The 26,645-nt window shown below is 39.8% G+C and overlaps 1 protein-coding gene across 4 annotated transcripts; it reads left to right on the top strand.

The window, feature by feature from the left end:
* The first annotated feature begins 1,361 nt into the window (after window positions 1-1,361).
* Window positions 1,362-26,031, top strand: LOC308412813 (oxysterol-binding protein-related protein 1-like). 4 transcript variants are annotated; one of them, XM_080907403.1, is made up of 28 exons: window positions 1,362-1,502; window positions 1,780-1,910; window positions 2,027-2,112; window positions 2,214-2,288; window positions 2,505-2,616; window positions 2,738-2,823; window positions 3,254-3,398; window positions 3,595-3,662; window positions 5,560-5,604; window positions 5,942-6,015; window positions 6,334-6,397; window positions 6,564-6,665; window positions 6,760-6,879; window positions 7,146-7,224; window positions 8,767-8,873; window positions 14,923-15,091; window positions 16,965-17,154; window positions 19,417-19,492; window positions 20,246-20,380; window positions 20,611-20,708; window positions 20,831-21,013; window positions 21,111-21,218; window positions 21,467-21,556; window positions 21,754-21,880; window positions 23,565-23,681; window positions 23,771-23,894; window positions 23,982-24,072; window positions 24,839-26,031. In XM_080907403.1, the coding sequence occupies exons 2-28, from the start codon at window positions 1,787-1,789 to the stop codon at window positions 24,939-24,941; spliced, it is 2,898 nt and encodes a 965-aa protein (XP_080763529.1). In that variant the 5' UTR covers window positions 1,362-1,502; window positions 1,780-1,786; the 3' UTR covers window positions 24,942-26,031. The 4 variants fall into 4 exon arrangements, with proteins under 4 accessions (XP_080763529.1, XP_080763530.1, XP_080763531.1 ...); XM_080907404.1 differs by lacking the exons at window positions 1,362-1,502; window positions 1,780-1,910; window positions 2,027-2,112; ... (8 more) ...; window positions 6,564-6,665; window positions 8,767-8,873; XM_080907405.1 differs by lacking the exons at window positions 1,362-1,502; window positions 1,780-1,910; window positions 2,027-2,112; ... (10 more) ...; window positions 7,146-7,224; window positions 8,767-8,873 and adding an exon at window positions 16,535-16,777 and having other exon boundaries at window positions 15,077-15,091.
* The last annotated feature ends 614 nt before the right edge of the window (window positions 26,032-26,645 follow it).

Genomic DNA, 26,645 nt, shown 5'->3' with positions numbered 1-26,645 from the left:
CTAAAACAGTAACTGGGAGCAGGTTTACGGATTCTGCATACAAACGTGAACACAGAGCGCGGACCCGACGCGTCAGAATCAGATTTTGGTGCGTCGTCGGGTCCGCGCTGTGTTTGCCTCTGTTTTTGCGCTGGCTTCTGCAGCTGCAGGTTTCATAACTCTCTGTTTACATCTCTAATTAAGTCTCACATGTGTCAGCTTTCTTTTAATAGATACGAAATTATGGATATATACTGATACATGACCAGAATTGTAATATTTCTGACTGAGGCAAAACTTTCCAGATTCCAATCAAATTGAATCGGATCCTGTATCGAATCACAATGATTCTACAAATCAGTAACGATGCAGCCATACTCAGCCCCCTAAGCATTTTCCCTTTCCAGTTCACAATCAATCCCACCCCTAGGTCAAAAATATGTATAGGACAATTGGCCTCATCTAATATTTTGTATGAACCTGTCCAGCTGTCCAGTGATTAAATGACAAGTAGATGGAGGCAGGACTCCACAGCAGGGGCATACTCCATAATGTGCTGTGCATTCTCATATGTATATTATATATATTGCTCACTTATTGTATTTACCAACATCAAGGAGTTATGAGCAGAGAAAGGCCACACCATAGTGCATGTTTAAATAGGGAAAGTTTATTGATCAAAATGTATTACGCAAATACGCATTACATTTTTTCAGCCCCCCAATCGAGAAAACAAAACCAATTACATGTTCAAAGCAACGGAACGGTGGCCCAATATCGGAGAGAACTCCACTCTTGAGTGAGCAGTGATGATTGAGCAGTCCGTTTTATTTTGCAGATTCAAGCTGCTCTTCAAAATATTCGCCACCAGATGTCACCGGAGAGGACTGTGTTGAAAAGCTTCGAGTAATGAACCATTTTTCAATACAAGCTTCAGTGCTTTGGAAAGCTTCATTTGGCCATCACTAGTCTAATGAATCTTGGTTTCTACAGCAACATTCGTAAGGGTCAGGATTTGTTTTGGTGTAAAACAACATGAAAGCGTGTAGCCAGCCTTCCTTCTATCAACAGTTCATGCTGATGGTGGTGTAATGGTGTGGGTGGTTATTTTCTTGGCACACTTTGGGCTCCTTTGCAACAACTGAGTACAATTTAAGCACTACAGCGTAACTCAGTACTGTTGCTAACCATGTCCATTTCTTTATGGGCACAGTGTACCAATCTTCTTATGGCAGCTTCAAGCAAGACAGTGCACATGTCAGCATGGACCACCGTCTGAGGAAGGTTTCCAACACCTTGTTGAAACTATACCAGGAAGAATTAATGAGGTTATGAACGCAAAAAGGGGGTCCAACCCAGTACTTGCTAGGTATGACTAATGCTAGTAGCTACTCAAAAATACTCTGTCCGGTCACGTGGCGGCTGCCTGTCACCTGATTGAACCGATCAGATTTCAGCCGTGGCGTGTTGTCCCTGTGAAGCAGACCAAAGATTGTGAAAGAGTTTCAAATCCATAGCTACACGTAAGTCTGAGTTTAACATTTTATCCTCGCCAACGTTAGTAAGATAACTATTTAGAGTTACTTCCGCTCTTAGTTTGAAAGGTAACGCTGCTTTAGCTCAATAAAAACACAGTTGAGCTGGACAAACGTAAATAAAAACAGATATTATGTCGACCTCTAACTAAAACCTTAAATTCTTCACTTGCAGATGAGAAGCTGTATTAACTGCACCTTGCTTAACGTGGTTAATTGACCAATTTGAGCTAACTGCCTTGTGTTTAACATCATTTTTCATAAGTCCAGTGATGGAGGATTGCACACTGGAAGAACAACTTCTCCTTCATGCTAAAGAGGGCAACTGTCCTCAGGTTCAGAGGCTCCTTCAGTCGAGGATTCACCAAAACAGCTCTCTCAACATCAACTGCAGATGTAAGCTGGTGTGTGGGGGAGGATGCCATCATCCAGCTGCCCTAATGTCACATGTAACTAGAAAATTGCTGATTTTATTTTATTTTTTCTTCTTCTTTTTCTTTCTCTCGCTGTAGCTCGTTCGAAAACCTGCTCGGGATGGACACCTCTTCATTTGGCCTGCAGCTTTGGACACAGAGATGTTGTTGAGGAGTTGCTGAAGGTGAGAGCAGTGTATGAGTCACATCATTATCATGCTTTTTGTGTTCAGGACCTGCAGCCAGAGACATTTTTATATTCACCTAATAAAGAATGCATTTGCAGGCAGGGGCTGATGTGAATTTGCAGAATAACCTGGGTGACACACCTCTGCATAAAGCAGCATATGCTGGACGAAAGGTAAGGATAGAGAGGGGAAAAAGTAGTGCTTCCTTACAAGTCTGTAAAAGCACGGTAAACTGTGGTGTACCTTCTTCTAACCTAATGTCAGCTGGATCAGCTGTCACAGAAACACATAATATATTTTCTCATCTCCCACTGAAGCTTTTGAGTGAAATGTGATGGTCAGGTTTTTTCTTTAATCCCCCCCCCACCCCCACCCTTTGGACCCTTAAGGAGATTGTTCTGTTGCTTCTGCGCTATGATGCCTGTGCCAACATAATCAATGGAACTGCTCAAATCCCCAAAGATGTCACAGAGGACGATGAAATCATTACCATGCTTGAGGGTATGAAATCATGGGAGCGTTTTTCTTTTTTTTTTTTCTTTTTTTTTTTTAAACGTCTGATGGCTTCTCATTACTGAAGATCAGCTGCCTTTGTTCTCAAGTACTGATTTGGTTTGTGCAGCTGCAGAGAGGAGAGCGGCAAGGCGGCATGAGGAGAAGCTTCTGGAAGCAGCCAGAGAGGGGGATATATCCACTCTGTCTAAATTGGTTAGTGTCTGACCTTTCAAAGAACTTTTGGCAGAAAATAGTATGCTTTAAGAGCATCTCTCCAAATTTCACACATTTAACAAGTGCCTTGGGGCCTTGCACACACTTCAGTTGTCTCCCAGAGATTGTTGAAATGCACCACCGTTATTACAAATACTCTTTATACGATTCGATATTTGTACAGAGTTCGGGGGGTCTGATGTTCAATCACAAAGTGACAAATCTGAGTCCACAAATAAGATGGCATGTGGCAACTTGCAGTAAAAGCCAGTTCAGGTTTTGTTTTGTTTTTTAAATCTCATTCTGTCTTGCTGTTTTTAAGATTGATCATTTAAATAGTTTTATGCATGTTTCAGATAGATGTATGTAAAAGGTTAACCTCATTTTCCTGCCTGTTGTTTCTGTCATTTCTCTGGTTTATATCCCTCAGCTCAATGGGAAAGATGCTCCAGATATCCACTGCAGGGATTCAGTGGGTAATACGCCTTTACACTGTGCAGCCTACAGGGGGCAGAAGCAGTGCGTTATAAAGCTGCTCAAGTGTGGAGCCAACCCTAGTATCAAGAACAACAATGGTATATCACTTATCTTGTTCTCATCATCAGCTCCTATTATTCCGGCTGTTTAATTTGTTCAGTGGTGTTTAAAATGGTTGTTTAAGAATCACACGTTATTTTCTAAGGATGGTAAATACTATAGTCCACCGGTTTTGTTCCAAGGAAGTGTCAAAAGGTGCATAATAATTTGTTTGTATGGCTGATGATTTTGCAGCTCAGACTGCATTGGACCTGGTTTGCACTGATGAACTGAAACAGATTCTAGCAGCCTATAAAAATAAGGTGAGCTCAAATGGCTGGTCTGTAATGTCTCATCCGCTTTGAATGATCAGGATGGGTTCTGCTAAGAACATTCGGCACAGCTGCATTACAAGTATGGTGTCTTAGTCGTGATCCACAAAGGATGATACCTTTTTGGTTACTTGATTAATTAGAGTACTTGAGCTGCCCCTCATTTCTTTATATTTTATTTCCAAGGAGCCAGGCTTTCTTGTAATTTTTCTTATAAAGTGGTTTTCAGCAATAGTTCTCCAGGCTTTCTTAATGTTTTGGGGTTTTTTGGGTAATTTGTTTTTTAGATATTTGCTGTTTTTTATAAATACATCTAATCCAAGGGATGAATTGGTGTTGTGTTTACAGATAAACAATAATTTAAGTTATATCTTTAGGCACTTTGTTACTAGCAGCCTGTAACAAGGGGCATCAGTTGATCCCATTTCATTAGTTGGATCTGCAAAACATGTCATAGATAACAGTTTGACACGCATAAAATAGTATTTTTTTTTTTCGTGCCAGCTGAAAACGTGACATATCAGGGGGAAAAAAATGAGGCGACTAGGCAAGTGCAAGACAAAAGAGAAAATGTCAGGCTAAAAAAAGTTGTCTAAGCGTATATGAACAGTTTCTAAAGGTTATATTCTTAAAACAAATTGGGACCTAGACCGGCCCTTCACTTTTCACTGAAGTCTCATCAGAAGTGGAAAGAAGAAGTTGGAAGGGTGGCTGTCAAGACGTGTGTCTTAATAAAGAGAAACCAGGAGAAAAGGTTGAAGTGCGACTAGTTACACAGGAAGTGAACTGAAACTTAAAGGTAACAGGTCTTATGGGCTGATGGATCCAAATTCAAGTTCAAATTGTCATCAGTGTGTACGGAGGAGGTAAAACAACCGGGAGCCTCTGTCATGGTTTGGGGCTGCAATTCAGCCAGTGGTGTTAGAGGTCTTGCAAAAATCGATAGAAGATAGGTACAGAGCAAAATATCGTCAGACTTTGGTCCACCATGCATGAAGTGGAAATGTCTGATTGGCAACATACGTAGATGATGCTGCATTTTGGTTTGTTTTTGATTTTGTTTTTTTTAATCTGTCATGGACTGACCCTCCCAGAGTCCAGACCTCAACACTATTTAAGTAGTGTGGGATCATCTTGGCAGAGAATGGAACAAAAGGTCCAAAGAAGAGCTTTGAATGTCCTTCAGGAAGCCTGGAGAACTATTCCTGAAGACTGCTTAAAGAAATAACAGGAAAGCTTTCCCAAGAGAGTTCAGAATAAAGTTTGTCATACCAAATATTTATTTTATTTGTATAAACAGTTTTTTCCTTATATCCTGGATTTCTTTTACATTTGCACGTTTCAATGCATTCAATAAATTTCCCCTTTTATTAGCCATGAAATTTGACTCGAGGCTTTTGCGCAGTACTTGTGGTTTTTTTTTGTTTTTGTTTTTTTTCACCAAATTTTATCTGGGAAAACTGCAAATCCAACTTGATGAAATTTACTGTGCTCATTCTTGTTTCTCACAGGGTTAAAGAGCCCATCACTGGAAACGTGTTCATAAAACCAAAAGGCACTTTAAAAAAAAAAAAATCTAAAGTCCATCACATTAATCACAGATACTGCAGTTCTCTGAACTACATCATATCGGCACTTTCTCTTCGTATGTTTTCATGTGTTCACACAGTTATGGTGACTGTAGAGGAAAAAGTCAGCTTTTATTAAGAATAAATACGTCCGTATCCGTATGTCTGATAATGCAGCGTTAATGTGGAGCACCACGTAGTCATGGTGCAATTCTTTTAAAAAGACTGCGCGCTAATGCTGTTAGTATATTAAAAACGAATGATTCACACACAGACTATTCAACGCTGTACACAAGACTGATATTTCATTTTTCTTAAAGGACATGAGCAGTGTGGTGCAGAAGATTGAAGGACCTCTTTGGAAGGTATCTGGATTTATGTTGTACTATTATTAGGTCAGACCATGTTCAGACTTTGACCTTTACAATTTGATGAAATTGACTTTTTTCACATTACATGACACAGAATATTTGAACTTCTTTAAAAAAAAGACTTATAGGAACTATTTATTCTTTTGTTTTTCTTAACATGCTACACTTTAATTTACAAGAAAAGTCATACCACTCTGGGATAACAATAATAATAATAAAACTTTAAAATTGATAATATTTGTTCTTTCTAAAGTCATTTAAACTAGATATGTAATGATGATGTGTAGTTTTGCTGCGTGGGGTATTTGTTAAATTATTGTTTCTCTGACAGAGCTCACGCTTCCTCGGATGGCGTTCCCACTGGGTTGTAGTTGAGAATGGAACTGTCTCCTGGTACCCTAGACAGTGAGATACTTTTATCAGCCGATTTTATAAAGCTAAACGCTATAGTATGTATATTTATAGTATTATATATTTCACTTTGTGTGAAATGTTGCTTATAATCCACTAATGAAATGTTTTGTTTTTTTAAAAAGAGAGAGGGGATATAAAAATAACTGTTACTGGAGATGACGTCGCCTGTGGTTTGCCAATTATACCGTTAATACTTACTTAAAAGTGGTAACTGTTAATGCTGCTTTATCTTTCACTGTGAGTGTGTGTTTGTGTGTGATTTTTCTGCATGCTCTTTCATCATTTTTGTTGTTGTTTTTGTTTTTTTAGAGCTGATGCACTGGCTGGTGTTAGGAAACAGGGCTGTAAGTCTCTTTCACAAGCCTACTGCATGGTAAGTACTGGAGGTTTAGAGGCGTGTTTTCTATCAATCTATATTACCCCACAGATGCTCAGTAAATACATGTTTCATTTATTTTCAATTTGAAGCATGATGTTGAGTTATACTGTATCTATTGCAGCAGTGATTGCAGTGCATTAGTGATTTCTTGTTATTCCAGGTCAAACCATGGGATCACTGCTTCTTCATGCTCAGGTGCTTCGATGACTCTGTGCATTATTTTAAAGTCCCCTCGCAGACAAATGCCGTGGCAACAAGAAAAGTGAGATAAAATCGGTCACCTTCTTTATGGAAGAAACAGTATTATCTGTATGAAAGGACTAATATGGAAATGTTGCCGCCATTTATTCTGTTAGAGATGGCTGGATGCTTTTGAAGAGCATGCATCCTACTGCACTCGCCACGACACTGAAGAGGTGATTATAGATTATGCTGCGGGTGATGTGAGAGTGAGGAACCTTGAACAAGCGCTTCAGGTAAGACCGGGATCAAAAAGTAAGGTGATGATGATCAGATGGTTTATAGCACTATTATATCGAACCCAAAAAGTTGATTCATTTCATATCGACGTAGCATTTTCAAAAATTACATTAACCTGTGAATTGTGATGGATCACGCGCCTGATGAACTTCAGTGTCATTGACCTTTGGGTTTGAGCCATATAGGATTTCAAAACCCTCAGTTTTGTTGAGTTGTACAGAGTTCTAGTGTTAAGTTTCTCTCTTGTCTAAAATTGTTGCAGGCAGCCAGGGCCTTCCAGAAAAAATTGGAGAGTGAAGTGTCAACATTTCTGTCCATGGCGAAGAATGAGGAGAATTATGGTAAGTGCTTCAGACATATCCAGTTATTACTGTGCCGAGATATTTTAGGAGAGTATTTTTAGACTTGTTCAAAAATGATTATTCAGGCTGGTAAATGACAGAAAATTATCAAGATGACCAACCATTTATATCATTTGCTGTGGAAAAAGCATGTGCGGCTGGGATACCAGACCTCAATGCAAAATGTAGAATTAAATTTTGTTCTAGAAAATTGCAGCCACTTCATTAGCTACACCTGTTTAACTGCTCATTAGTGAAAGTATCTAATCAGCCAATCACATGGCAGGTACTTAGTACATTTGGGCATGTAGACATGCTCAAGATAGCCTTTCTTATTCATCAGAATGGGGAAGAGAGGCGACTTTAAGTCACTTTGTGTGTGACAGGCTGGTTTGTGTATGTTGGAATCTATTGGGATTTTCCCACATAACCGTCTCCAGGGAGAGAGAAAATATCCAGTGAAGAGCACGTCTGTGGGCAGAAATGTTGATACAGTACTGAAGTGAATGGCCAGACTGCTTTGAGCTGACAGGCACACAAATGAACTAAAATAAAAACACATTCCAACTAACTTATGGACAAGCGCATCTCTGAACACAGAGCGCAGTGCAGTTCGCACAGGCTCAACAAAATGGACAATACAAGGTAAGAAGATTTTTGCCTGGACTAATGAGTCTTGATTTCTGCTGTAACATTCATATGGTAGGATGAGGCATGAAAGCATGGCTACATCCTGCTTTCTGTAACCTTACCTTAACCTTAGCTAAATTAGACCCCATTTACCATGCTGCCGTAACGTATATAACAGGCTCACACTTCATGACTCATCGTTGCACTTTGTAAACCCTTGCTGGATTTACTTCACTCAATAATCAAAGGTTGAAGCATTGGGATATTTTTACATGCAAAGCCATTCTAAGAAAATTGCCGTCATATACCCATTGCCCTCCACAAGACCTACAATCTCAGAGCCAGTAGCTGGCTGCAGTTTAAAGTGTCCCTAGCGAGCACGGAGTGAGGAAAGTTTAGTCTATCTTTTTTTCCGGCCCGTGATCTTGGAATGATCTGCAGCTCAGGAATCTCTTATCCCTTTAACTACTTTGGAGTAAAAACTGACAGATGTTTTAGTCGCCAACTGTACCTGTAAAATTTAAATGGGTGGAATTTGATTTGGAACTTGTTTTGCACTTTGCAAACTGTGCTGCTTCTCATCTTGGCCAGGACATCCTTGTAAAAGAGATTTTCTCATCTCAATGGATATTTTTTCCTTTTTAAATAAAGATTAAATTCAAATTAAATAACTTGTTCAGGCTGGTGCTGCTGGGCTAATTGTGTGGGGGATATTTTCTTGGCATTCTTTAGGCCTTTTAGTAGTAGTTCAACAGGGTGCACATCTTCTGCAATAAATACACATGTACTCAGTTAATTGTGAAAAAAAAACATGCCAGTAATGAAAAATGATGTTTAATTCCTTTTTAAAATATATAATATTGTGTACGGTATAAGCTAATACAGATACATTCATTTTATTTTTTTATAAAGAGTTGACTGGTACACTTCTGCTGAAAGCAAAAGAGACGAGTGAACTTTCCAGTGAAACATGCTCTGCTCTCCATCTGTGCCTTGAACTGCTGTCAAAGCAAGAAGAGGTAAGAGGAGCATATTACTCTTCTTGGGGAGGGCAAGTTGAGACAGTCCATCATCTTTGGATGGATTGTACTGCTTGAAAATCTATTATAGATTATTTAAAATAGTGTAAGAGTTTAATCTAATGCAGTGTAATCTGTGATTCTGATGTATTTTGATTCTGTCAGCTGCATGCAGTCTTCTGTAACCCCTCCACTTGATGTAAATAGAGGGTACTGTTGTAGATTAGCTGCAGCTCACTGAGCATGTATGAATCGTCCTCTCATTCATATACTTTCACCCGCATACTCTCCTCCTATTGGCTGAATAAATTATACTGACTGATTACAAAATCCTTAAATCCCTCCCCCTTACGTTAGCTCCTTCACACCAATCAGGTTTAAAATGTGTGTGTGAGTGTGTGCGTATGCAGGCGCGTGCGTGTACCAGTCCCTGTCCACTTGTCTTGGTGGCTGTGCTGTGCCCTTGGGGAAGCACCAGGACAGCGTGGTAATCACTGGCACGTCTGTAGGAAGGACGTAGGAAAGATCCGCTTTTATGCTTAGGTCTGCATTCAGCCTGCAGATCAGTGCAGACGCACACACGCAGACACTCTTGGACTCGAATCCACACACTCCCGCTCTAGGGGAAAGGCTGTGCGTTTAGTGAGGGAACCCAAGCGCTTTCATATTCACTGGCTCAGCCGCAGATACATGTATTCACGCTCGCATAGTGTGAATACACTCTCGCACGCACATTTCCATATGCCAGAACATCCGAGAACGGGAAAAGAAGACACAGCGACAGCACTTTCCTCTCGCATCTACACAGGTAAAACAAAACAAACAGTTGTTGTTGTTGTTGTATAAAATTTACAGCTTTGCCTTTTATTGTGAGCTGAACAACCGGCTGTGTTTGCCGGTTGTTCAAAGCGGCAAAAAGCGTTTTGAAGTTTGGAGCGATTTAATTTGATGTTACTTAGTGTATTGTTGATTTGAGGGTTGGTCTAAAGCAGTGGCGCCAGCGAGGGCTGTTCATCAGTATGCGGAGGTCATTTCTGTGGATTTAATGATCTGTATTTGGAGTGTGAAACTGAGCGTCTTTGAAGTGGCACCGAAATCTACACTGCTCATTGCATCTTTATAATGAGATCATCTTATAAAGGAATTAATTCTGCCAAGTAGGAGCATAGATAGGCATTGATTAAATTGCACTGAGGATGCATTTGATCTGGTAATAGATAAATGGAAGGATTCAAAGCAAAGGTTTGTGGGTTTAACTATTTAATCATTCTTTATGTTGCACCCAAATTATTTCCTTTCTTCCTTTAGCAGCTGATTTTAAATTATCACTCTAAAACTACTACTCTGTGCTTACTGTATGATATACACTTAGACTGCCTGAAAACCTTTAATAAGGCAACTGTCTTGTTGACTTGTTCTTGTTAATTAAGCATGCATGAGAACCAATAAAACACAAGGGTGTTTAATATTTTGCTATAAATCCTAAATATAGCAGTATTGCACTGACTAAGAGTAATGTATTCATCCAAATCTGGTACAACTGTCATGTCACTAGGACTTAATCAGGCTTTTTAAATAAGAAAGCCGAGGACGTTCACTGGAATCTCATCAATCAAACATTAAAACGTTCCAATAAAACAAACTGGATTAATTTCTGACAAACGAATGTAATAAGAAGAAAATGTCTTAACAAGCATGGTAAATCTACTGGTGCCACGTTAAGCTAATGCTACTACATGTACAAAATGGATTATATTTTCTACAGTGCTGAGATTGCCCGTGTTAAGCTGTATTAGCTCTAATCCCACATTTCTATTCTCCCACCCCAGATGCTTCTGTTGGTCATACTTGTTTTCTACTGTCCACAGTCCATGGCAGTATTCACATTCTGTTGTAACTGCACACATGTTTGATACTGAATCATGTCACTTAATGGCTCAAAGGGTCTTTCACCAATTAGAGTATTGTCCTTCAGAAGTGTAGATGTGGTCTGACCCATTTCAGCAGGCGCTGCAGAAGTAAAGTATGCTAGTGGAAGTGCCACATCTTTACAGTACATGTAGGGCACACTGTGACTAGGATGTGAGTATATGGCATATAAAGTAAGGAGAATTGTGCTTTTAACAAATGGGTAGAAAGCTTCATGAGGAGGTTTGACGACACTCGCGTACAACAGAGATTTATAGGCCCCACTTTGCTTGGTGTTTGTCAGGCGGCACGATTGCCCCCCTGTCTAGAAAGCGAACAGAGGATTACAGTTTGGAACCACTTAGTGGTGATGTGCTGAAAAGCAGATCTGTCACTTTGTGTTGGTCTGACGTCAGGAATAAGGCATAAAGCACATTTATTTGATTGAAGTTATACATTTTTTTTTTCTTCTTCTTTAGTCTGTCAGAAAGCCAGTTGACCTTTAAAACTTTGGGGGTTGGTGTGAAGACAGTGTAGCAATTGACCTTTAGTTCAGCCATTGCCACATAAGTAACAAACCTCCTGTCGTATCCCAGACAGGAGATTTTTTACTGGCTTTGTTTCAGTAGTGGCTGGTGAGTGGGTGTATATATATGGATGTATTCAGTGCAGTTAGGTATGTAAACATGGTCAAGATGGTCTGCTGGCTTTAGAGTCACCTTTAAAGGTGACTTTAAGTCACTTTGTATGTGTCAGACAGGCTCGTCTGAAGGTTTCAGAAACTGCTGATCTACTGGGATGTTCCCACACAACCGTCTCTATAACAATAAAATCCAAAAAAGAGAAAATATCCAATGAGCAGCAGTTCTGTGGTCAGACTATCTGAGATATCCAATTCTGGCTCACCTAAATTGGACAATAGTAGATTGATCAGACCAAACATTTTTCCAATCTCGAGTTCTCCTATGATGTTTGGGTGCTAGGGTCAGAACTGGATGTTAACAACATGAAAGCATGAATTCAGTCTACATTGTATCCATGATTCAGGTTGATGGTGGTGATGTAATGGTGTGGGGGGTACACTTTGGGCTGGTTAGTACCAAGTGAGCATCATTTAAAGACTACCTGAGTATTATTACTAACCATGGCCAAGCCTTTCATGAACACAGTGTATTTCTGTTTATTCTGATTTTTGGGACTGAGGTTCCTCATAGCGTTTACTACATCTCTTACTATAAAGGTACTTCCTTTACTCTAGTTGAATGGCTCCTTTGAAGCAGGCTTTCCAAATACAGTTGGATATAGAGTTAATGTTACAGTCCAATGTATAGAGCTATAATAATATTGCCTCTGAGGTTTGCTTTTCTTTAAACAAGAGAGTATATTTCAGCACAGAATAAAATTTTTACCCTTTGGGGTGCTGGCCAAGGAGAAGCATCCCTCCCAGGCTCCAGTAACAGCTACAGCACAGAGCCTCAGCAGGGCTTAAAATAGCACTGTTTGTGCTCAGGCGAGAGGATGCAGTGAGAATGAAAGAGCTGGCTGCGATGGTTACACAAGTGTTCCATTCCTGGATGGGCTCTCACGCCAAGTGCCTGGGACAGGGAGTGTTAACACAGGCTCCTAGACAGGAAGATGAGTCACCTTTAAACTACAGTATATATTTATCAAATATGTTTGATGAAAATAAAATCACAATTCAGCAGACATTCCCATTGCACAAACTTTAAAGAAAAAATATAATGCTAAAGAATTTACTATTTTTAAGCATTTTTAAATGATGCTGCATTTAAAGTCCTAAATTAGATGAACATAGATTCAGAAACACAGCTGTAATGGAAACGTTAACCTTAAATGTAGGTGCCAGACTTAAAGACTCGCTGCCAGACTTGTTCCCTAGTGCAGAAGAAGGGAGAATATAGAGAGTGCTGAGATCTCAGAGAGGCTCTCTTTGCTAAACCTAGTTATGGATCTGATCAATGAAAAGTATATGGGAATTTTCTATTAGCCAACACAGTAATTAATGGATCTACACCTGCAGCCTGCGGGATTCATTACTGATCCGACCAGTAATTGCCCAGGACTAGATTAGATTAGATCAGTCCCAATCTCCAAGCTTACAAATGTACAGACTTTGAGGTCTCGGGGCTTTCACACAGTCAAATTGTCAAGTACACGAGACTCTTAAAAACCCTTTTGGTCCTTTACACACACTTTGACAGGCTGAAGCCAAATGTTGGACGTTACTTCTAATGTCTAATTGTTGAAAAATATGTGTGATTCTTTCTAATAATACTGTGTCTGCCTTGCGTTAAACCAGAGGGAACCAGAACAGGAATATAATTGTGCTTCTAATACAAATTACAATAAATTTGACCCCAGCTATCACCTTTTGTTAAATAGTCATTTTCTGATTTGCCAGTGCTGGCATTTCATTAACTGGTGACAGCTTCATCAGATCTTCATCTGACTACGGCAAAATAATAAATGATCTAAAGCTTATAGCTTGTGCAGACTTCTCAGTTGTCTTATTTTTATCCATTTTCCATCACCAACCTCCTGCAAAAGGAGCTTATAAGTGTCTGTCATGTTACCAAGACAAAAAAGGATGTTGAACATGTTGTAGTTCTTATGTTTCTAGAGAAAGTGCATCGGTACAGATCTATAGATGGTCATTATAGATAAGCTGGACTATAACTTGACAGAGGATGATAAATTTGAATAAACAAGGTGTCTTGAAATATACTCATCAGATATTGAATGAATACATAGATCTCCAAATTTAACATTTAACGTGTCACTTTTTTTTGGATTTACATACAGTTTATTGGGATTTGACTGGATTTCAGTGATGCCTTTTTAAACCCTGCAATTTCCATAATAACCCAGCTGGAAGTTGCAGTTCCGGTTGTGCTGACCCAACATTTGGCAATCGGAAACAATCAATGTTCATTACAAATGGCTGGATCATGGTCTTTGGAGTAGGCATGCTATTCAGCAAGTAAGTAAATGTGTCTGGGTTTTCCCTGCCTCTTTTCTGTTAAGTGTATGTGGCTGATTTGATCAGATTCTACCACAAAGGCATCTGAAGCAGTTTATATTTAAGTCTTTGTGTTCAATCATATAATCATTTTATATATGCAGTATAGTAGCTGATGTTTTTGAGAGGATTTTTTGAAAATAATCAAAAGTTATTAGTTTTCTTCCAATCATCCCTTTAAAGGAAATATTAGACGTCATGAGAATCTGATGTCTGACGCAAAATCACTCATCTAAATCTTCTAAATGTTACATTTTTTTTATTCATGTTGTTAATCAGACAACATCCTCGCAGGGACTAATACACTCGATCAAAGGGAAATGGGTTAACCACACATACACGATTACAGTCATAAATTGCTACCTAGGCATCAGTAGCTGTGTCTTTGTGCATGTCTGTGTGCTCACCTTGTAACACATCGGGCACGATAAGAGATGACACAGAACTTTTCATCTTTAGTCGAAGATACCGACCTTGCTGTCCAGTCTCAGATTTGCAGTGTGATTTGCAAGCTCCTGTTTCTCAGCTGCCTTCTTCAAGGTGACACTGGACGTTTATCAAACTGGGAAGGCTGTGCTCAGTTTCTTTATTTTGCAATAATTCACTAAACTGAATTTACAAGAAGTAAAAGGTGTTACCTGTTTTTAAATAATATGTTGCTGTTAAAGCTTTAGTGTTATTTTTGTCATTTTGTTAGAGGCTGTGGATATTTGCTGGGTTTTCGACTCCTGTTGGTAGAGCTTGAACATCAGCAGCAGTGGACAATAGGACAGACTAATCTGGGCTGTCACGCAGTGGCCTGGCTCAGGTTCCTTTGAAGGGACACTCAATCCTGGGCTTCGGAGCTCTCTGAGACTATGGTGTTTGGTTCAGCCTGGAAGAAACTAGATCTGTGGGCAGGGTTAAAACAATGACCTGCGATCAAAACCCCAGACAGAGAGTCATGTTTGATTGACATCAAAATATTAATCTGCTTGTTCCACTATGATCATCACATTTTTAAGAGCAATGTTTTTCTGCAATAAAATGTTAAGTTAGTAGCTCTGGGCACGCTCTCTTCGGTCGCTTTTAACCTTCTGTCTGGTTGTCCTGTGTTTGCAGGTGTGGAGCCTGAAAGTAGAGCAGGAAGTGGAGAAGAACAAAGCTCTAACAGAAGCCTTGCAGACTTTGGCAACTGAGAACCACGAGCTCAAGCAATCCTTGAGTAAAAGGCGGAAGTCCTCCAACCTTAGTACTCTCAATGAAGATGACTTCTATGATGCCGTGTCAGGTCAGCGGCCTCTTGGTGGAAGTAATCAATCAATGTGTGTAGTATGTCTTGTTGGTTGGGAGAGATCGAAAATGCAATTGTTATTTTCTACTGCCCTAAAACATGCTTACAATCAAATGGATTTAGAAATGAGGCAGGTCACGTCGCTTTTTGCAGATTTCTTGTTGTAAATTGCATTTTAAAAGAGTTAAATATTTTTGGTTTTTTTTTCTATTCTTCTGCTGAAAAACTCAGTATGCGGAGTACAATATACAGTGTACATTTCAGTACAGTCCTATTTAGCAGACTTTCCTTTTTTGTTAGATTTTGTGTGAGTCATATAACTGAAGGCGTCTGGATTTGGACAGATATTTCATAATTGAAGCACCTGAGAACTGACATCTTCTGGTAATTTGATTCATACTTAAATACCACTTTTCTACTAAGACTTCTTACTACCAGCCTCATTCACTAATTCACACACACGGGTGAGTGTGTGTGTCTATGCCTAAGAATTCTTTCTAAGAGGCGTAGAAAAAATTTAAAAAAGAATTACAACCATCCATCCTGAGGTCCTTCCCTAAAATTTCCAAGAGGTTTTAGTCCGGGTTGTGAATTCTCCTGAAGCTACTCCAGCATACCCTGTGCTCTGTGCTTTGGGTCATTGCAATGATGATATGTGAATTATCATTCTAGTGTCTGTTCAAGGATCTCTCTGCATCCACCTGTATTTATCGATTAGTCAGTTCCTCCTAAGAAGCACTTCCATAAATTAATGTTGCCACCATTCTGGTTTATTTGAGGCATTCAGTGTTTAGTGTTCACCATCACTTAGTGCGTGGAGATCAGTTTTTCTTTCATCAGACTATAAAATCTTTTTCCTCTGTCTCATGGACAGATGGTCATCCTCTAGAATGTGCAGTGGACTATACTGCCCTTCTTGCACTTGTTACTTAATTTAGCTGCACAGATGCCTCTAAAAGATTAAAAGAGAGAGAAACCTGGTGGTTACAAATGTTCTCCTGTGGAAACACAGATCATTAGAAATAATTTTACACACTGCCCCTGATCAATACTGTTCCACAGCGTTATTGCAGAGGTCTGCAGAGAGGTCTTCATGGCTTGGTTTTTGTCCTGATAGGTAGTGTGATTTGAGGCACCTTTTTATATACACAAGTGTATACTTTTCACAGCTATGTCTGGTCTATTACATTTTTCCATTACAGAAAATAAAATTGCAGACATGTTTAAAGGATAATCAAAACTAACAAGATGCAACTGTGTCACCATGAAGGGCTGAATTTTTAAAGCAACGTTTTCATTCTTTTTGCTTTACTTTTAGCATTCTGAACTGCCACAGAGCAAAGACTGATGAACAAAATTGCAATTTTAGTGCATGTGCACCTCTGTTCATATAGAGCATGCTTATTATGCAGTGTTATATTTGCTTCTCCATCCATGTAGGTGGGTGGATGAGAAATTCTTTCAACACATAAGTCAGAATGCGGTATGTGATCGCACAATAAGCACCAATTTCACTCAAGCATATTCAGCTTCTCTTATTCGTCTTTGCTTTGTGATTTTTGACAGTAATGTCAGTGACAGTGCTTTCTAGGGGGAGGAGTACCATCCCAGTGAACACAGTGCAAACAAATGTTACAGGAAGCGAATCCTTTGTGCGGCCTCTCATTGGAACACAATCCTCAGGTGGGGTTTTGCATGGCAGCAGGGAGGGGGGAGTTTGGAGAGGAACTCGAGCACAAGTGCTTATTTGCAGATAGTAAACTGTTGAGGCTGGAGGTTTTTTTCTTTTCTTTTTTTTTCATTTCCCGAGCCAGCTACTGGAACCTGTACTTGCAAGCGGTTTGGTATGACCTGGCATCTAACCCTACAGAGTCTGAGTCGGAGCACTCGCTGAGCGGCTTCCTGTCTGTGGCCAGTTACTCCTGCGAAGAGGACGAGGGGAGAGACACCCCCTTTCTCAACACCCTCCGCCATCCCAGCGCGTACAGGGGGCCTTCCGGAATGTCAGGGGAGGGTAACCATGGCAACCAGCCATCCCAGCACAATGGAGTTAAGCACAGGTGAGCTGGGACTTGTTTCAGTTGATGATGTTGTGCTTGTTTACTGGATTAAATGATTGCAAAGAGCGGAAAATACAAAGGCTTCCAAGGCTCAGTGCTCGGCATTCAACTTGTTCACCGTTTGCTGTATGTGAGGCTTTGTTGAAGTTGGTGATAACAGGATTCGGTACGGTGTATGTTTACTTTGCCAAATGATGAAAATTTTGTGGATATGATTTGTTTGGTATCTAATGACAGGCTGCAGACCTCAGTCAGCAAGAGGATAGGTCAGTGGACAGAGCTGGTGTAATGGGATACCAGCTTTCCACCCTAGTCTGTTTTTTCTCATCAGGTGTTTTTTTGTTTTTTGTTTTTTTTGCTTGCTCGAGCATCCAGTCCACAGAGAATAGCCTGTTTTTGTTTTTCCTGACAGTTCCAACTCTCCAAGCCAACAGTCGTTTCAGTACTCAGTGCATCTTGCTGTGTTGTCGTGAAGATTTGACACTCTCTCTCATTTCCGTGGATGCTGATTCTGGCTTGGCCTGTCTTCCTCAGTCCAACAAGTGATCCATGAATAATTAAGCATGTGCTGGCTCAGAGTAGAGTTGGAGAAAAGGGCTGCCTGGCTAGCTCTGTGTGCATATGTGTGGGCTCGTATGTGTTGTACATGAAAGATTTATGAGGTGTCTGTTTATTTGAAATTAATTCTGTCATTCAAAGGATGCCCGTCAATGATTGCCTACAGTCTGGTGTGTTTTTCTCTATGTTGAGTCATTTTGCCATTAATTCTTTACAAGATTATTATTACGCTTATTTAACCAGGAGATGGCCTCGAAATCAAAAACTTTTACAAGGGAGAGACCTGGGAAGGAAATAGCTGTAAAAACATCTCAAAAATACAACAAATATAGAATAAAATATAAGCGCTATGACATAATATACAATAAACAAATTGCAATAATATAAAACCTTCGTAGCCTCTCAAGAAAACCATCCACAGGTCTCCACAGTAATTGATACAGGCGTGTTTAAATTGAAGTCTTTCTCTGAATGATTCTATGAAAACACAGTGTTTCAATTATCTGTCAGAACTCCAAATACACCGCCTTAATATATCATTAGTACCATGGTGTTGTAGCTGTGTTATCTGTTTGTATATGAAATAATGATTTGAAAACTGAGCACAGTGCCAGCTGTAAGATATTTCTGCTTCAAAGTAGTTAAAGATTCGCTTGTATAGCATGTCACACCTCACTTCCAGGTGGGCTCATGTTTCAGTAACCTCAGCTGACCAGCACAGTATCCCTTAAATGCATTTTTAACTGTATTTTGGAAACAATCAAAGATAGATTTGAGCATTTTCCTCCACATTTAAAGGTAAACATGTTAAATGTTTGAAGGAAGAAAGAAGAAATGAAGAAATCCATCCATGCTTTAATAAATCTTGAAGCAGAGGCCAGTGGAACAAAAAATAGGCCAGGAGTATGGTCTGCCATGCATCACTGCTCTGCTCATCCTACAGATGGAGCAAACCCCCACTCCCCGCTCACTGTTTATTTAGCTGAAGTAATGGCTTTTATTTGTGTGTTGGACCAGCACTCTTTTCATTTTTTTTTTTTTCTTTAAACAAGGACACCATCTGCCTCCAGCTACCATACCTGTAAAAGAGTCCATACTGCAGATGCTGGCAAGACTGCAAGATGAACTCAGTGACCAAGAAAACAAAAACAAGCACATACTTTAATCTAATTTGCATCTTAGCTTTCTTATGCGAAGAATGTTTCCAGATAACTGCATATGCAACAAGAAAAATTAAAGGAAAGCGTATTATAGTCAGCGTGCACACACACACACACACACAGCTGTACATGCATTCATGGGTATTGCATGAGGTTGAACGGACTAGCTGAAAGCTTACAGGTGTCGGATAACCCTTTTTCCCAAATGGTGGGTTGAGCTAAGTTGTCTGCTCTGAAGCTTTTAAATAGTGCAGCTTCGTACCCACAGGAGACAGATTTATGTGTTTTTAATGTGCGCTTTACCCAAAACGTGAAGGTTTTAGAATTTAGCTCGGTGCCACATTTTAAAAGAAAAGCTGTTTGGAGTGTGGATGAGGCCAGATCATCTAGCATGAAACCACAGTGTTTGCCTGCTTTGAATTGCACAGCTGAGACAACAAGCGATGTTGTAATTTTCCATATGTTAATAGAGCTGGATCACGTGATACAGGAAATCCTCTCTGTGTTTACCCTTCTTTTTGTTATTCATATTGCTTTCGCACAGAACATCTCTACCGGCTCCCATGTTCTCCAGGAACGACGTGAGCATCTGGAGTATCCTAAAAAAATGCATTGGCATGGTGAGAACACATCACTCTCAGTCCGGTAGATGTTTTGTTTTATTTTCCTCGTTGTGTTTTAATGTAGATATGAGCTTTTGTAATGTAGATTGTTGAATTAGAACCAGGATATGATATGGAAAAAATTAGGATTTATGAAAAGTGAGGGCTTTTTTTGTAGTTGCTTTTATGAAAAAAGGCAAAATGTGAGACAGTATAGTGTAAAAGAAGTGTAGAGGTGGGGTTTGATCATCCTCAGTCTAAAATATAATCAGCCTCTCTGTGCAGCACAGAGAGTTCAGTTCATTTTTTCCCCCCAAAAGAGCTGAAAGCCCTTGACACTTACCCCTTTTTCAAGGGAGACCTGGCCAGACAAAGCACACCATTACGTGGTTACCAAAATGATAAAATTGGGTATAACAGAAACAGATATAGGATAACAAAAACAGAGCAAATTGGGACAAACAAAAACAAAAAAAATAGAAAGCTCAGGTTATGAATAGTAGTGCTACACTCTTACGTTAACGAATCATTTTGAGTTTAAACTCTCCCAGGGAGAGCAAAAAACAAAAAGCCTTTTTGTGTTCTGAAGGTTTTCCCATAAACTTGAAGAATGCTTTTCTACAAAGTACTGAAACAAAATCTCAGTACACAAAAAACATAAACACAAGTGCTTTGGTCTCCTTAGGCTTAAGTCTGCTAATAAAGCAAAAACCATATCATGTTTGTCCTAATAGTCTTTTTTTTTTTATCTTCTCTAACTCTTCTTTGCAGGAGTTATCAAAGATTGCCATGCCTGTGGTATTTAATGAGCCTCTGAGCTTCCTCCAGCGGCTAACAGAATACATGGAGCACACCTACCTCATCCACCAGGCGAATGCCACAACAGACTCTATCGAGAGGATGAAGGTACCATTCTGGCCATATATCCTTTCTTCAGTTAAATAAAAACTCCAAAACAGATGCATTTTTAATAGTAGTGATGCATTTAATTATCTGACTGGGATCAAATCACTATCCTCTCATTAAACTGCTGAACTATTATTAAATGAGTGCAGAGAGGCTGTGGCGTCTCGGCACTATCAAAAATTGAGTTAGTTGCCTGTAATTTGATTAACATAAAACAATGTTCGGTGTAGTGTGTTGCAGCATTTGCTGTGTCAGCTGTAGCGTCACAGTGGGAGAGGACTGGGAAGCCCTTCAACCCCCTCTTGGGGGAGACCTATGAGCTAATCAGGTAAGGCAGCAGACTCATCAGTATTAGCGCACCTATACACAAATCAGCTTTTGTTTACTGTACACGTGTATTTTTGTTAATGAGCTTTGTCTTGTATCAAACATATGCCTGCTTGCCATCAGAGACGATTTGGGCTTTAGGTGGATGTCTGAGCAAGTAAGCCATCACCCTCCGGTTAGTGCCTTTCATGCTGAGGGCCTCAAGGAGGATTTTGTCTTTCATGGTTCCATCTACCCCAAACTCAAGTTTTGGGGGAAGAGCATAGAAGCTGAGCCCAAGGGAGTTATCACGCTGGAGTTACCCAAGTGAGGTCACACTGAAGACTGTTTTATAAATCTGTTCTGATGTATTTTAGTAAGGAATTGTTTTTCTCCTTTGCTGAGTGCTTTTTTGTCTCTGTAGATATAACGAAGCGTACACCTGGACAAACCCCACCTGTTGCGTCCACAACATTATCGTCGGTCAGCTTTGGATTGAGCAGTATGGCAGCGTGGAAGTGCTCAATCACAAGTAAAATATGTATTGCAGTGTTCTCCGTATCTGTGAAACACATTTGCATGCACAGAGACTTGGATGTAGGAATATATTTTTCCCTTGCTCTGCAGAGGAATGTTGATCTACTTTATAAACCTTAAGCTTATTGATCATGGAAGCAGAACTGGGACAGTCGCATGAGCAGGTTAATTAATGTTTGAAAGCTTCAGCTCGCAGAGGGAGAGTGAAAGAGAATTGGTAAAGAGGCTATCATTTGCTTGCAGAACCGGAGAGAGATGCAGCATGACTTTCAAGCCCTGTGGCCTCTTTGGAAAAGAGCTGCATAAAGTTGAAGGATACATCCTAGATAAAAGGTATCTTCGTGAGTTATTGCTGTTTAGTAATGCCTGTAAGCAGTAAGTCAATTTGTCATAAAGCGTTTCTTTGTGATTTACTTTATAATGTATATTAAAGTGGCGCAGTTTATATTGCACGATGGGAATGTTAGCGCTTGGTATTATCTGCACCTAAAGCTGTGATATATTAATATCTCATCTTCTTATGTTTGCAGCAAAAAGAAGCTCTGTGCAATATATGGCAAATGGACTGAATGCCTTTACACAGTAGACCCTGCGACTTTTGATGCCCACAAAAAGACTGAAAAAAAGAATCCAGATGAAAAAAAGGGCAACAAACAGGTACCACGTTTGACTGCTTTCAAAAGCGCCTTTGTTCTGTCTCCATTAGTTTCCAGAGTTTACGGCACTGGGCTTGTAGGTTTATTTGTTTTTGATGATCCCCCCCACCCCTTCATACCTTTTCAATATTTCACCCGGTAAACTGCTGAGGCTACAGCCCATAGTGTTTGTGCTGCACTTTAGAACCAACAAACTCTCCTAGTTCAAATGTGTTAATATTATAAGGTGGATGTAAACACTTATCTCATAAAGCAAAATGTAATTATTGTTGTATTTAGTCTGTGTCACTTTTTCTATACCTTTATCATTAATGACATGGTGCTGGAACTGCTAGCCACCCTGTGAGTGTAGCTGTGCATCGTTACTGTTTAAAGTTCAGTTCACGGTGTTTAACTTGTGTTTATGTACACAGCATTGTCCATTTTGGTTAGCTCACCAATACCTTTTAAATTACTGGTAGTTTCCATTTTGCACAGGTGACTGAACGGCTGCATCTTCCACCTGTAGAGACTGCCCTCTGGTGGTTTGTGCTTTGCAGTGCACACCACCTCAGTACAGTGTTGTCTGTATGAAAACAAAGAGGAGCATGTGTTTTTATAGAGAGCATTGAAAAATCATGCTGGGACTTTACAGTAATCTACATGTAGATTAGATATGTAGTCCCCCATAACTGAGTAAGCTTGAACAAGTAAGGTCATGAGTATTTTTATGAATTCCTACAAGTGCAGTAAAGCAGAACCTACATTTGGTTGATATTTGGCCTTAAAGCGGCTCCATTTGCAGATCCCAGGAAGCATTCATAACTTACAGTTCTATTTATTTGGTCCATTTCAGCTACTTCATGTTGCTGCATGTAATATATTTAGATCACGGCTCTGAGGGAACCAAGTGGTTGCTGGACTTCTTGATCTTGTCACTGAAGACAGTTCCTAATGACACTGGGTGAACCCTAAGGGAATTTGTCATGGTGCAGAATGATCTCAGGCACGGGCACTCAGGCAATCAGACACTGTGATTTTTATCCATAAGCCAACATTAAATCCCTGCAAATAACATGGTCTGTGACAACGCTTCACTGTTGCCTGCAGACATTCACCATTAAGGGAGCCCTTTAGTGGCCTGCCTTCTGTTGGGGTCATGTCTAGAGCACCTCTTTTTTTGTCTGCAAGTATTGCCTAAAGAGCACATCTGAACAAACTGGACCAGATTGTTCCAGGGTCCCAACATTTTATTTTGCCAGCAGCTGATGGCGCTGCTGAATCTCTCCCAGTTTCACAGGGACACCTTGCTTTCGCTGTTGCACTCAGTTTCTACAATTGTCTGCTTGGGAGAGAAACATCTTATATTTATGATCAAGCTGTCACTTCTACAGCATCTTTGCCTTTTTAATGATGCTTTCACTGTGCAGTTTTTTATCCCAACCCAGCTGTTTCTGTTTCAGTTAATGATTTCAGGTCAACCGACATATGTTTTTACATCTAATTCTTCCTGTTACATAGTACTTGTTTTGTGTGGCAGAGCAGAATCTGTCGACTGTGTTGTATTTTAGTCAGTTTAACAACGTGGAAGTTTCCTCGTGGATTGAACCTATTATAACTGTCAAAAACTAAAAGAAAGTGTAAAACATCAGAAGTACTTGTGTGTCTCTGCTCTGTACTGTATATATCTCTCTCTGTGGCCTTAGACCAGTGTCGATGAGGAGCCTGAAGAGATGCCTCCACCTGATACTGAGACTGTGCAGGTCATCCCAGGCAGTGAACTCATCTGGAAAATAACGCCACGTCCGGAAAACTCATCCAAGGTACAAAAGGAAATAAACGTGACATCGGTCAGATCAGTTTTGAATATTTTGCTTTAAGTTTCTTTCTTGTGTGTATGCGGGTGTTGCAGTTCTACGCATTTTCGACATTCGCCATGCAGCTAAACGAGCTAGACAAGCGCATGGAGGGCGTCATACCTTCCACAGACAGTCGCCTCAGACCAGATATTTGCGCCATGGAGAAGGGAGACATAGGTACAGTGCGTGATCTTGATTTCCTATGCTGAGCCCGCTGAATGTAATCTGTGGTGGTATTCAGTTTTCTGTATCCACGGCTGTTAGATCTGGCAAGTGCTGAGAAGAAGAGACTTGAGGAAAAACAGAGGACGGCCCGGAAGAATCGCACCAAATCAACAGAGGAATGGAAAGTGAGGTTAGTCAATGAGAAATGAAATTTAAATCGATTGTGGGTGGGCATTGACTGATTGCCTACATGTTGTCTTCTGCTATTAACTATGCATTTAACTTATTATAATTGAAAAGGAACGCTGCACTTGGCCCAAGGTTTGCTGCGCTTTTTCTGAGTGTTATTTTTCTCTCATGTGAAGTGCTGCACTACACTACACCACACTCCTCAGGACAAAATGCACAAATGCATGTTTTTGTTGCTCTTGGTCTGTCTGTGTGTGTTTTCAGACTATGTCACATAAAAAGTCTGGTGTTTAATACTGTTCAGCTTTTTAACCTCCTAGGACCTGCCGTCCACATATGTGGACATCACATTTTGGGTTGTTTAGACCAAAATACTCAATTTTGCTCTACATGGGCCTGATATCCAATTACGAGGACATACTGCTACTGTTCTATCGAAATTTTAAATGAATATCCTCATATGTGGATCTCATTTTTTTAGAAACAAAAATCAGGTATAAAATAAAAAAATCTGGTAATTCTTTGTTTTTATATTCATCGGGCTCCAATATGGCCAAATATCAAAGAGAAATTAAAAATGCATGCTGTGGAAGAGTTCGGGTCTTAGGAGGTTAAAGTTGTACACCGTGGATGGAGCCTTGCCATCAATTTGTCTTTGCTTAGTGTGTGTGTGTGTGTGTGTTATGTGTGTCATTCTCTTATGTATTTATTTAATCCTTTTGTTATTTCCAAGTGCTGTGCTCATACTAAATCTTCTCACTGTTCAGGTGGTTTCAACAAGGACCCAACCCACACAACAAAGCTCAGGACTGGCTTTACTTGAAAGGCTACTGGGACAGGAATTACTCTCAGCTGCCTGACATTTACTAATAAGTTAAAAAAACAAGGCAAAACTACATACTGTACAGATTTCTCACCTTTGGACTTCATCTGCTATACTGGGGGGTCATAAGCAACTATGTAATAGAGTATAGAACAACAGCTAATGTGTTGGTGTTCGGTTTGAACCCAGAGACATATAATCCTCAGTAGGTCTGTGTGAGTAATAAAGCACAATACTTTCTTTCACTTATTTATTATTTATTGTGGTTCTTCTTGACCACTTGAGATACCGGCATGTTCTAAAAAAAAATCTAGAATGTATTTTTAGAAATGTTTCATGTTGGATAGACCGAGTGTTTAAATAGCAGGCTGAGCTCTACTGTCTGTAGTTTTTCCGTAATTCACATTTGGTCATGAAAACATTTTCCTCATTAGCTTCAGCATCGAGAGGAGTGACGATTCTTAAAATCACCTTTGGCTACGATTGACACTTGTGCATACATACTGTTATGCAGTGCGAAGTATTAAAATAGGTCATTTTGGTATATCGGCCTCTGTTTTCACTTCCTGTTATGAGTGCTACAGATATTTAGCGATTAACTGAATGTGTTACAAATTTGCCTAATTTGTAGACCTCTACAGTCAAGTGAAACTGTGTGTGTAGCTATATCTAACAGTGTATAAGAAAGATGGCCAGAAATATGACAGTAAGACTTGTTTGAATATCTGATGAAATAAACCCTATACTACGTACTGTATAGATGTGCATAGCAATTAACAGCATTGCGTAAGTCTACCTGGTTCTGTAAACATAACTTTTTTTCTTAACTATACTAAAGCAGGGACATTGGTTCTTCAATTAGATTAGTGTGTGAGTGTGTTTGTGTAAAAGTCTTGATATAGATTAGAATAACTGGTGATCGTCTTAGTACTATGTGCATTGATATAACTGAAATCCAACTATCTCAAACGCATGTGCATCACTACAACTATGCAAGCCTTACCTCCTTTACAGTTAAGCACTGAATATTCATTACTCATGTAACAATAGCTGCTACATGTATACACTTTAGATGTGTTATCACTGTTTGGTTATTTAAACAGAATTTCTATGTTGCTAAATAAAAGCTTAATGTAAACTCGACGTTGTGGTTTTGTGGGTTTTTGCAGTTAAAAAAAAAAGAAATTCCTGTGTACATGGTTATGGTCATGAATGTTACATTTGCTATGACTGAATCAAGCAATCTGATTACCCAGAAGTTATCTTCTGTGGTGGCTGTAGCACAGCAGGTCATCTGAGAACTGGAAGGCTGGTACTTTGATTCCTGGCTGCTCCAGTCTATGTACCAAAGTGTCCTTAAGCAAGATACTGAACTCTGAGTTGCTCTTTCATTACTCTAAATTTTGTTTGGCATGTTTCCATTTGACAGCTGAAACAAACGTTGATCTTTTTAGCAAAAAGATGCCCATCTAAATATGTTTAGAGGGGCAGAAGACACACCATCACCAAAATCAGGACCATGAAACCTAGTATAAAGGGGGAATCATGGTTTAGCATTGCTTTGCTACCTTGGGTACAAGACACCCTGTCATCAAGGAACAATGAATTAAAACAGGTAATAAGTATTAGCCCTGTTACAGGCTGGTGGCCTGTGCGCCTGTGACAGCTGGGATAGGCCCAAGCTCCCCTGTTACCTTGAATTTAATAACCAGAAGAAGATGGATGTAATAACAATATAATAGCAGTAGTTC

This window comes from Rhamphochromis sp. 'chilingali' (assembly GCF_963969265.1).
Source record: "Rhamphochromis sp. 'chilingali' genome assembly, chromosome: 16".
NCBI classification, from domain to species: Eukaryota; Metazoa; Chordata; class Actinopteri; order Cichliformes; family Cichlidae; genus Rhamphochromis; species Rhamphochromis sp. 'chilingali'.
This window is presented reverse-complemented; position numbering and strand designations above follow the sequence as displayed.

Excerpts from the sequence above, each read along its gene's own strand:
- LOC308412813 (XM_080907403.1), top strand. The coding sequence starts at position 1,787 with ATGGAGGATTGCACACTGGAAGAACAACTTCTCCTTCATGCTAAAGAG. Across the intron at positions 17,155-19,416 it reads CACAATGGAGTTAAGCACAG|AACATCTCTACCGGCTCCCA; the intron begins GTGAGCTGGGAC and ends GCTTTCGCACAG. Across the intron at positions 20,381-20,610 it reads ACTCTATCGAGAGGATGAAG|TGTGTTGCAGCATTTGCTGT; the intron begins GTACCATTCTGG and ends TGTTCGGTGTAG.